This window comes from Corylus avellana, chromosome 10 (assembly GCF_965113065.1).
Source record: "Corylus avellana chromosome 10, dhCorAvel1.hap1.2, whole genome shotgun sequence".
NCBI classification, from domain to species: Eukaryota; Viridiplantae; Streptophyta; class Magnoliopsida; order Fagales; family Betulaceae; genus Corylus; species Corylus avellana.
In genome coordinates this window covers 39,849-52,562 of record NC_142499.1, presented here as the reverse complement: position 1 = coordinate 52,562, position 12,714 = coordinate 39,849, and the positions used below count along the sequence as shown (strand labels likewise).

Here is a 12,714-nt window from a genome sequence, read left to right as displayed (position 1 = left end):
CGTAAGGCTTTTTTTCCAGCATGTGCACACAGAGACTTCCAAATATGCCGGTGATTAAATTTTTAAGTGTAAAGTCTACACAAAGTTGTTTCTAGAAAGTAGACGAGGAAATTATTAATATTATTTAGGAAAAGCTTCACTTATCTTAATTGCCACCTATTTTGCAAATTTTTTTTTTTTACATGTCCGCACAAGAGAATGAGAGAGATTCGAACTAGTGACCTCTGCTTCATTAAGCGTAATCTCAGCCGATTGAGCTACCTTTTGGAGACACCTATTTTGCAATGTTATCTTTAAGTTTAAAACCAAAATTTAGTGTATCGAACTTTTTTTTATTTTATTGTTTTTTCGGATGTCTTATTTTCATAAGGATTTTCCATTAAATCCTAACAAAATTCCAAAAAATGCCCTACGTTTTTTTTTTTCTTTTAGAAAATATATATATATTTGCAAAGATTGAGGCATGGATCTTTGCAAAAAAAAATTTTCCCCTAAAACAACTGGGGGTATTTTAGGAAAAATTAATAGAAGGGTGAGATTGCAAACATTTGAAAAATGGATATACTAAATTGAGAGAAATTAAACTTTAAGATGACATTACAAAAGTGATGACAATTCAGAGAATTAAGTGAAATTTTCGTATTATTTATTATAAATTAAGTTGAAAACCCTACTTATTGATCTCCCAATGAAATTCTTTAAATTCGGTTTGGTATTCCTATGCCTTGGGAAACCTATGGCTACAAATACTTTTATCTCACAATTATTCTTAAAAATTCAAGAGTTGGCAGGATTGCTACACTAGCGCTTTGTAAGATAATTATAAGATAAAAATTTAATATATAAGAGAAAATCTTTTATCAGGACCATTTTGATAACATTCCTTTTACAGCCCCTAATCAATAACCGACACATAAGCAAAAACATAAAAAGTGCAAAAAAATAACTTGGACCAAAATACACTAGATTTTAGGGTGATAAAATTCCTAAAAGGTTAACCTTCCACCTTTAGGTTTTAGTTTGAGAGTGCTGCTGCTATACGGTCAAGGCAGAAAACTCATGTTTTCTGCCTTCCACTCAAATGCTGCCACCTCATAGTATTTCAACATACAAAATAAGTTTGGTTTCACAGGATAATAACCCACATCTGCTCAAAAATAAAACAAAAAAACCCAAACACCAAACTTCACCAAGAAGCTTGGTTTCACGCTGCCCACTCCCCATGTAACGACCCAGGGAAAAGCGCTAGCCACATCTGCGCTATTACCCCAAAAGGACTAGTCAATTTGGAGTTTCCCTAGAATTCATTATAAAGCCCAGTTTCACCTAGTAACTAGGCAATGTGGGACTTAGCACCCATGACTATCTTTATAAACTACCCACTCTATGTGGGCTTCTTCTCATCTTCCCAATATGGGACCGGGTGTTACAAACTCCCCCTCTTAAATTCCTGACGTCCTCGTCAGGGCTACGTCATGCAGTGCTCTAATACCACATGGCCTGGCGTTAGTAGGTGGCTCTGATACCACTTGTAACGACCCAGGGAAAAGCGCTAGCCACATCTGCGCTATTACCCCAAAAGGACTAGTCAATTTGGAGTTTCCCTAGAATTCATTATAAAGCCCAGTTTCACCTAGTAACTAGGCAATGTGGGACTTAGCACCCATGACTATCTTTATAAACTACCCACTCTATGTGGGCTTCTTCTCATCTTCCCAATATGGGACCGGGTGTTACACCCCAGCAGAGACGCCGCCACCTCCCGCGAAGCCCACGCCGCCCAGCTTTGTGCCGACCAGCCACCCAGCTCCACCAAGCCCACGCCGCCAGACTACTATGACGGTTCACCACCACTGCTCCGCTTGAGGGAATTAGAAAAAATCATTCCTCCGCCTGTGAGTTCTGAGAAATTTTGTGATTACCAACAGTGGGCTGCTGGGCGGTGGGCAGCCGGCTGGACTTTGGATCGACCTGGGCGTGGGTGCAGGGGAACGACCTGCTAGTCTGGGGAATGGCGTGCTGGGCGGGGCCGGTGGGAACGGATTGCTGGGCGGAAGCGATGGGAACGACTTGCTGGGCGGTGGGCAGCTCGTGGGCGGTGGGCAGCTCGTGGGCAGTGGGCAACCGGTGGGCAGGGGCTTTTTGTAAGAGACCGGTGGGGTTTTGGGAGAAATTTTGTAACGATGGTTTCATTTTAAGAGCAGGGGGTGGTATATTCTAGTGTGGGTAAGTGCATTTTGTAAGTTAAAACAAGCTTAGTTGTCATCTTCTGGTTGGTGGGCGTAAATTTGGCCATTTACGCCATGACCGAACGGAAGATATACTCTTAGTTTGAATCTAAAAAAGAGTTTTGAGGCATTAAAAACTGATTTTGAGGCATTAGAAACGAGTTTTAGGCATTAAAATAGGTTTTGAGGCATCCAGTGAGATCCAGGCCACTGAAGCACTGCTAGAGACCCGCCATGGGTCTGGCAGGTCTGCAGACCCACTGCTGGGTCGCCAACCTGACCTAGTGTGGGTCTGGCTGTGAATAACAGATTTGGTTTTTAAAAAACCAGATTTGGAAAACATAGCAAATTTGTTGTAGAGGGTAGCAAAAACGGGGCGCGGGGGGGGGGGGGGGGGGGGGAGATTGAGATCAACAGTAAAAAGGTGAAGGACGGGGAGAAAGCCAAAGAGACCCATTGAAGAGGTTGTCGACACTGTGCTGAGACCGAAAAAACAAGAGAAAACCAAAGGAAAGAGAGAAATGAAGCAAAAAAGGGTGAGGGAAGGAGGATGGAAACTATACCTCCTTCCCTGAAAAGCACTACTTGAGGAAGCAGCAAGTCTAAAAAAGGGATTTGGCTTACATGCTGTTATAGTTTAATCAACGGTCAAGATTGAATTTTAAAGTTGACTTACTTTTAGAAGCTTTTAATAGGAGAGAGAAAATAAAAAAAGATTTTGAAAAATTCAATCTTGACCGTTGATTAAACTACATCATACATTCTGTTATTTAAATAACAACATATAAACCAAATCCCTAAAAAAGATACCAAAGAAAACCGGCTTTCAGAGCTTCTCTCTCTAAACAAGAGAGAGAAGTTGAGTCTAGAAGATTGAATAGTTCATAGGTTAGAATCTTACATGACATTGCCAAAAAGAAAAAGGTCAATACTAAAACAAAAAGCGAGTGCATCCTGGGGATACTTGAACAGAAATGTCATCCGCTATAGGTTAGAATTTTCCACAAAAATCGTAACATGTTTTTGAAAACATATGAGCGCTGCCCAAATCAAACAAGCTCATTATCATGAGAAATGAAAATGTAAATGACCACAGCATCAAATGCACCTCTACAATACTCAGACTTGTCCTATGTGCCTTAAGAAAACCAGCACCTCTACAATACCCTAGCCACCTCAATTCGTGTGGCTGCACAGAGACATCTCACCAAGTTATCTTGTGCAGCGTGCAACATTCAGATGTGTACGGTCAATCAGTCACTTCGCTCTCAAGTCCTAAATACTCTTTTTTCTGGGTTAAATCCCACTATTTCAGACTAGCCATAGTTTCCAGATATCCAATAATGAACCAAGGGCACTAATATCGTAGAAACTAGAACAGAGAACAAGTAGCTCTCTTAAAAAAAAAAAAAGTAGACCACATCACCAGCACAACAAAAACGGACCAGTCAATGGCAAACCTCGCATACAGGCTGCAAATATCCATTTCTGGACAGGTTATATTATTGATCCATAAGCTGAAGAGAGTCCCAATACTGCTAGTGAGGTAGAAAGAAAAAAAAAAAAAAAAAAAAAAAAAAAAAAAAAAAACCCCAAGAAAGGTCCTTATTACCAACATCAAGCTTATTTACTAAATAGACGAGCAGAAGATAAGATATTGTGACTTTTCAGGCTTTCTTCTGTTTCGCTGGGGTTGGGGGAAAGAGAACCCGGAAGACCCAAGCAGCCAATATTGCTCCAACGAAGGGGCAGATCCAGTAGACATAAAACTGCTCCCATGTGTTGTGCCAGTTGTTGACATATGCCCAACCAAAGGCCTGCAGAGACAATATGATAAAAGTTCGCACATCCCATAAGGCTTTTCATTGAAATAGAAATTATTATTTTGGTTCAAGAAAAATTATTCGTTTTTATCACAACACCAACACCCCCCCACCCCCCCTTTTTTTTTTCTCTCTCGCCTTCCATTTTGCTTCCAGGCTTTGTTTTCACTGTCAGAAAATATTGTGATATGGAACCTCAGTAGCCATATTTTAGTAGAAAACTCACCTCAAATCTTAATCTTCCATATATGAAGATATATAGATTCCATAGTACAAGTAATCACAAAAACATGAAAGATCTCTACACAGGCGTTAACTTAGCAAAAGATAAGAAGAAATCAGATAAGTGATGCAACTACTGCAAACAAGTTTTCTAGTCAGTTCACACTCTTCATATTGGACAATCAGTTACCTATGTTCCACATTTACTAAAGCAAAATTTTACACACGCGCACGCACACACGTGTATATAAAGTATCATTAGTCTGTATGCATGTATATATGTATACTTGTACATGATAAGTAGGAAGTCAAATTGAAATAAGAACCTGCTATTTACATGAACATTACAAAATCATGCAGATTATTAGAATATAAGAAATTTTCAATTGAAGAAATTCAACTTTTGATATAAAATGGTAAATTGCAAAACCAACAGAACTCTAGGAGTATATAATGAAAGTTTATCAAGTAGAAAAGCGTGGAAGTGTGCTGGATATCATTAAAATAAAACAACAAAAAACTCTGCAATGGGTGTTTAGGAAGGATAAGATAATAGCACCATCACAAGATGGCATTTGGTCTCGTTAATGCTTGGCAAGCTTGACATTTTTAAATCAGAGCCTTTTACATGGAACTCCATTTATTAAAATTGAGGGGAGTAGGAAATTGTTTTTTGGGTTAAATACACTTAACCATTTCAAAAAAGCCTCACAAACTATCATTTGTGTCAAAAATGCCACTCCGTTAGAGTTGTCCGTTAGAATGGATGGAAAAACTAGATTTGACCAAAATCTTCCAAAAATACCCTCACTTTGACCATGGAAAAACCAAATTTGCACTTTGTAATTATTAATCAGTAAAAAAAAAAAAAGAAAACTGAACTTTATTTTTTTAAAAGGGTAAATTTGGTTTTTAAATAATCAAAGTGAATGTATTTTCGGAAGATTTTGGTCAAATTTGGTTTTTCCATATATTCTAATAGTCAAACCCTAACGGACTAGCATTTTTGCCACAAAATGGTAGTTTGATACATCTATGTGTAACACCTGTCAACTTTGTGGGGCTTTTTTGAAAATGAAGTTTAAGGGGCTTAAGTTTATTTAATCCTTTTTTTTAATTGATAACTCACACGCACCCGATGAGTCTTGAACTCACAACATTACCCTACTCTTGTTAGAGGGTGAGGAGGTACCACCAAGCTAGAGCTCATTGGCGCGAGTATGAATTCAATAATAAGTTAAAGGGGAAACTTTACTTACCTCCGATCTACTACGCGTGTTTTGCAAATATGGGGTTCTAATCTATCAACCCCGTGCAATTACCCCATTTGTTAGGGTTTTTTTGTCAAATCCTAGAGTAATGCTATATACCCCATAATCCCACCTCCATCTCACTATACTTACGTGGCATTGCTAATCCACCATTGGATCATGCATTGTTAAAAAAAAAAAAAATCAATAATGGATTGGCAATGTGACACCAGCAAAGTGTAATGAATGTGTGATGATGGTGTAGTATTTAGCATTAGTATAAATCCTAATAGAGGAAAGAAAAAATTACCAAATTAGCACCTTTACAAAATAAAAAAAAATGGGAACAAAAAATTGAGTGACCCACGTGCAGCCATAGTCTAGCATGAACCACGGCCACGCCATGGGTCTGCTGAACCACATAGTGTTTGTGGATCAGTTTCCTTCTTCTTTTTTTTTTTTTAAAAAAAAAAAAATGAATTTTTTAGTTTTTTGTCTTTTTATTTTTATTTATTTTTTTAATTTTTCTCTTTTTTATTTGTTAATATAAGGGCATAATTGTATTTTTATAAATTGTACTAGGGGTATAATTGTCATTTTACATGTTAGTTGTCTAAACTCAACGAAAAAATTCAATGGTAGGGGGGTAACTGAAATGAGCTGATAAATTAAAATCCCACATTGCAAATTTTGAAGTTTAGTGAGAAATTGCAAATCGTGTGGTAATTAGAGGGGGGTAAGTGAATTTCTCTTAAGTTAAAATCCCAAAGTCAACAAAAAGATCAAGCCGAACAATTTCAGCACAGTAGCAGTCATGGTATGATACTGAAACACTCCAGTCCCATATTTGAAAGAGATGAGTAGCCCACATAGAGTGAGTAATTTATAAGAGATGTTCATGGGTGCTAAATCTCACATTTCTTACTTGGTAAAAATAGGCTTTATAAGTGATTCTATGGAAGCTCCAAATTGACTAGTCCTTTTGGGATGATAGCGCAGATGTAGGTAACGCTCTTCTCTAGGTCGTTACAAATGGTATCAAAGCCACCTAGTATGTGGTACTGTCAGGATCGCATGACGTGGCCCTAATGAGAACGTCAAGGGTTTAAGGGGAGGAGTTTGTAACACCTCAATCCCATATTGAGAAGAGATGAGTAGCCCACATAAAGTAGGTAGTTTATAAGAGATGTTTATAGGTGCTAAGTCTCACATTGCTTACTTCTAGGTGAAACTGGACTTTATATGTGATTTTAGGAAAGTTCCAAACGACAATGGAAAAAAAATTTACAGGGCAAGTTATAGTACAACAGAAGAACTTTGAGTAACTTATGGAGTGTAGGAGCTTCTACAGCTTAAGATCTTTCAAAGTTCGTTATTGTAGTTCATTTACTAATGGAACTCTACTAAGTAAAAGTTGGCAATCAGTATTGCACATAACATTGCTCAAAATATTGAGGGAAACTAATTGAGGGAGATTGTTGCTCAAAATATTCATCATATCTTTTGCATCAGGGGCATCATGATGCAATTAAATCGGATCAGAACTTGTAAAAAAAAAACCCTGTAGAGCTTAAGGACCCAAAGAATGGTTATAAAGCTTATGAGCAAGACAAACCATCATTACTCTTTGAATAGAAGCGCGCCCTGCAACTGTCAATTATCCAAAGCATACTCCAATTATATATGTCTCAGAAATATAGAAGGTTTGCTATAAGTGAAGGGCCTAAATCAGGATTTTTATCATTAATTAGACACTTTGCTCTTCTAAAAAAGGTGCATGGCGTATGTGCGAACGGAGTATTACAATTCACAAGACAAGATCTCATTTACGAGGACTCACATGCTTCTAGAAATTAAAATAATAATAATAATAATAATAATCACATAACATACCAAATGCTTACACTTGCAATAGCCTTAACCGTCCCCAAGACCTCTCATACAGAAAAGGGAAGAGGTACAACATGGGTAGGAGATTAATCTATAGCTCAAATTTTGCTCAAAGAAGAGTATAAGAATTTAGAATTTCAAACACTTATATGTATGGGAAAAATGTATATGAAAAAGAAAGGTATATATATATATATATATATATATATATATATATATATATATATCAATTTCTCGATTGGACACCAATAAAATCCTCATCCAAGAGAGCATATGTAGCAAAGTTTCCTTTAACTTCACAAACTCTACCCCCAGAGAACCCCAAATGACATGAGCTAGATCAGTCTCCTTCTATTGATCCTTATGAGACAAGTCCTTACCATAAAACTGCCTCTTAAAGCAATGGTTAAACCTGTCAATCTTGTAATATGAAGATCTATAGAAGAGTTTATGCATATGGGACGGTTGAACTTTGAAAACTCCTAGCCCTAAAGGTTTGGTTGCATTAAACTTCTGAATTTGAATAAAGGATCAAGATTATGGTAATTATTATTGTATTGGATCTTCTTAAGCTAAACTTAGGAACTAACATGTCTTTCATCACTTATCCATTCATGGACAAATCTGAAATTGGAAATGTGTTCCTTCACCATCCTAAATGTCTCTCAATCTGATTCAAGTGTCTGTCATGCCCCAATGATTCTTCTGCAATAGAACTGTTTCTCTAGCAAGCATCTAGGTAGCAACCTCAGAATTGCACGGTAAGAGTAAAAGGTGGGAAATTCCTGCAACTAAGTCCCAAAATGGTGAGATATTAAATAAACTTTTTAAAAAAGTATTAAATGGTGAGACTCCTTAAATTCTGTCCCATCAACAGTAGGTCTGAATCCTTCAACTAGGTCAAACTTATGTTTGCTCGAATTTTTTTTTTTCGATAAGCATATTTTCATTTCCTCAATGTTCTTAAGATCACAAATCAAATAAGGTACTCTAGAAATTTTTTCTTATATTTGTGAAAAGATATATTACTACACTCAATTTTGAAACTACAGACCTCGCACCCCTCCCTCTCCCCGACAAATCTTGAAAAAAAAAAAAAATTCCATAGCCCGGATGGCATTAACAGAGTACATTAAATAAAAGTTATACCAAATGCTTCCATATTCATTTTCACCTACCCATATTCACTGCAATTATTGCTATCAATATTGTCATCGATACCATTGGTGTCAACACTCACAAACATCACCAACAGCAACACCATTACCATCATCGCCTATCATCATCAACTCGTTGCCACCATTCTTCCATCACCATTGCCACCAACTATTGACTCTATGCCCCAAACTATCACCATCTTCATTCTGCTTAGACTGAAGACTATTTCTCCTAGGTTGTTGGTTAGCAGAAAATATAATATTATTTTGCCACACTTCCATCTCCCTGTATCCCTTCAAACCCAAAAATATCAAAACCCTCTCCATGGAATGGATCTATGGTGATGTAAAAGGATTGAGAAGAACTCAATTTTGTATCCCATATTTGTGGTAGAAGAAGGGGAAAAAAGAAGATACTAATTTCTTCCTTCATCTACTTGGTTCATCTAGAAAGAAAGAATGAGTGCTTTAGGCAATAATCTTTCTTTGGCCCACAAAATTCTTTCACATGATGAGTGTGGCAATTTCTAGAGAAAACTTATGTTAGAAGTTTTTAGTATAACATCCTCCTCACATAATAAAAGTATATTACAAATGGGCAAAAGGTGGGGCCAACCTATCCCTCTACACGACAGGCCTTGTCTTGTCTGGCATTAGAGATGAGTTTCACACCCCATATCAGAAAGTTGATAAAAGAAACTTCCACTCGAATCAGTAAATAAAGCAGCAGTCAATCAACTTTGCACAAAAGTCCAATGGTACTTGCCAATTCTACAGGCTAAGAGCTTTCTAAAGAAAGCACTTAAGTAACGGCTATGTAACACGTGCTTCTAATCCAGGGTATGCCAAGTAGGACTGATTCAAACCCTACCCTATCTCGAACCTAACACACATTGGAAGTTACTAACTAAAATCTCACAGCTACCTAGCCACTTAACTTGCACTGTCAGTGCTTAAAAAGTTCTTTACCATTCCCTTCCCAATAGGGCAGAATATGGTAGTTATTTGAGAAGTCCAGCCATTGTCAACCTTACACATACACCAGACCAGCTATCAAGACAGATCTCAAGTGCTGCACAGGTATACAACCTAAAATGTACGTAAACTTTATGACGGGTGAGCTCACAATGGTTCTAGGTAATATAAGGAGATAAGTGGGAGAAAAGAAAGGCAACCAGAAATGGAAAATAAATAGACACCAAGATTCTTTTTCTTTAGATCTGATTCAGTTGGATAAAAGAGGAGCTAGGTTTCCTTTTTCAACAATTATTTCCAAATTATTGTTGGCTTTATCACATTTATTACTCCATCAGATAGACAAGAAGATATAGTATGCTTTTGTTCCTATGTGTTTCATCAATTATACATTTTGTAAATTCTTAAAGATAGACAAAAAGTGCTGCCATGCAAAAGAACAAAAAATAAGGAAGAAACTACAAGGTATTCATTGAATCTGTCCTAATATTATTTAATCCCTTGTCATATTTAGCGTACCACTAAGCATTAGCAATGGATATAATGCATTTAGTATGCCATATTTGACTCCAACAAACATATATACAACAAAATTTGCTTAAATGTAATAGTCTGATAAAATTTGGATTAAAGAGTGATGACCTAAGTGAATTATATAAAAAGGGAAGAGGAGGGTGGTGAGTAAAACACTTAAAAACGCATCCAAAAAAAGAGGCTTAATTGCATAGTTGTCAAGAAAAGTATATCATCCACATTGCTTAAAGAAAGGACGTAAAATCATATAAGGGAACTTTAAGAGAAACCAGTGAAAAAATCAGCCATGAGAATGTAATACAAAGTGCAAGGATCTACTCACATTGGCAGGATTCATGGAAGGTCCAGTGTAATTAGAACCCACAATCACTAATGCCACTGTCGCCATGGCAAGTAACCATGTCTTCAGTATCGGGCTACGAGGCCCTCTGAGTACGATTAAAAGGACAGCAAAGCTAATGAGGAAAGTCAACACCCCCTCCGCAATGGCTCCAGTATGCAAGTCAACTTTGAGAGAGGGCCCACCAAGCATGTGCTTGTAGTGCTTCGGCATCACTTCCATGATTGCCAGAGCACCACCCACAGCACCGGCTGCCTGTCAAGCAGACAATAGTATTTTGAATGTTTTTGTTCAACAACCTCAACATTTTGCCACATCTTCTTCTGTTTTCTTTTCTTTTCCTTTTTTGGCTTGAGAGTTGAGAGTGAGTAATGGTAAAAAAAAAGATTCCGGCAGGACATTTTGTAAACTGGCTTACAGACACTCGTTAAAAAAAAAAAAGGGCATGCAAAAAGTATGGGGGGCAGATTTGCATAAAGAAACAGATGAGAAATTCAACAAAAGCACAGTGCATGTTAAAAAACAAAGAAAGAAAAGAAACAGCGAATTGTTCAGTCAATCAATATAAGAATTCTGAATACACAAAGAATAGCAGATCTATATGAGAAACAAAAAGATGAAAAGACACAAAGGAGGCATGCATGTTATGTTATTTGTTAGATGAAATTGTGAAATTGAAAAAGAGAAAGAGAAGACCTGAGCAGGAAAGCGTAGGGCCATGGAGAAGAGGGTGTCGGGACCCAGGCCGGCAGCGTAAAAGGAGGCGGTGCCGGTGGGGTTGAAGCTGGCCCCACCCAAGGCATCAGCGATCAAGGTGAAGACGAAGACGAGAACAAATACAAGCACGGTAGTGATGAAGACAGAAGGCCAAACCAGCCCTTCAATTCCGAGGGCTCTGGCTGTCACCGTAGTCGCTGCCCCCAGAGTGGATGCACTGAACACCCACATGAATGTCAGCACTGCATCTCCGATTGCCGCCTTTATAGCGCCCATTTCGATCTAGCTATCACCACCAACCACCGATCTCTCCTTTCTCTGTCTCTCGTCTTGACTTATTGGCCTCTGTTTGTTTGTTTATCTATATGCATATGTATTGTCCGCGGTGGCAGTCGGGCAGAGACGAAGGCAACACCAGCGGGCACTTCTTCTTTTTTGGTTTTTTTTGTTTTGTTTTGTTTTTTTTTTTTTTTTTTGCTTTTGTTTTTCCGCAGTGGCAGTTGGGCAGAGGCGAAAGCAACGCCAGCGGGCACTTTTTTTTTTTCCCCTATTGAGCAGCTCCAGTGGCCATTTACTTGTTTTTTGTTTTAATCTTATATGCTCTTAATTCTCGAATTTCTAATAGAGGAAAAAGAAAGAAAGAAAGCAGTATTCATTATTTAGTATGCGTCTTAAAATAAACCAAATTATAAAGCATCCCACAGTCCCACTTGACAACATGTGACAGAATTCCAATTTATACGTACCATTGTTTTTTTTTTTTTTTTTTTGTTAAATATACGTGCCATGGTATGTACTTACTAATATTTGTCTCGCTATCTTCATTTAAAGGAGTTATTTTCAAAATAATTCATACGATTAAATGGTATATAGGGAGTGTTTGTCAAACACCTTGGCACTATTCATTTTCCACCACACTATTCACTTTATTTTTTTCAAAAAAAACATTATCACTTTTATATCTAATCATTCACCTTTTATATCACATTATTTACTTTTTATTACTATTCTAATAAAATAATTACTACAAAACAAAATTTTTTACTTTCCAATACCACTTTTTTATTTTTTCATACCAATTATTATTATTATTATTTTATTCATGAACAGTGTCCTGAAAAATGAACAGTGCTGGGGTGTTTAACAAACACCCCCATAGTTTAATACGTACTATATACTATTTTGAACATGATATGTATCATTTTTATTAGTTTGAATGTAGCTTTTTATTGCGAACAAAAGGAGTTCAAAGAGCCCCGCCACATTTTTCACTTCGACCTTCTTTGTTCTCTTTGCTCCCGAGTCCTTTCTATTAGTTGGGTTTTTTTTTTTTTTTTTTTTTTTTTTTTTTTTTGTAGTTTTTTTGTTATTGTCTTGAGTATCTTGTTATTTTGTGTATGCTTTAAATTTAGTCTCCCTACTCTTGTGTTGTTTAATTTTTGGGTGGAGACTTGTTTTAGCCTCTATCTTAGTCTACTTTGATGCATGTTTTGTTGTTGTGCTTTGTTATTGTGATTAAGAGAGAATTTTCAGTTTCAGTTGCAGTTGTAGTTTTTAGATTCACTAACGGTAAAATTA

The 12,714-nt window shown here is 37.1% G+C and overlaps 1 protein-coding gene across 1 annotated transcript; it reads right to left on the bottom strand.

The window, feature by feature from the left end:
- Positions 1–3,670: 3,670 nt before the first annotated feature.
- On the bottom strand, positions 3,671–11,542 carry LOC132161611 (aquaporin SIP1-2). The gene is made up of 3 exons (XM_059571771.2): positions 11,116–11,542; positions 10,402–10,674; positions 3,671–4,045 (listed from the first exon to the last, which is right to left on the bottom strand). The coding sequence occupies exons 1-3, from the start codon at positions 11,410–11,412 to the stop codon at positions 3,896–3,898; spliced, it is 720 nt and encodes a 239-aa protein (XP_059427754.1). The 5' UTR covers positions 11,413–11,542; the 3' UTR covers positions 3,671–3,895.
- Positions 11,543–12,714: the final 1,172 nt, after the last annotated feature.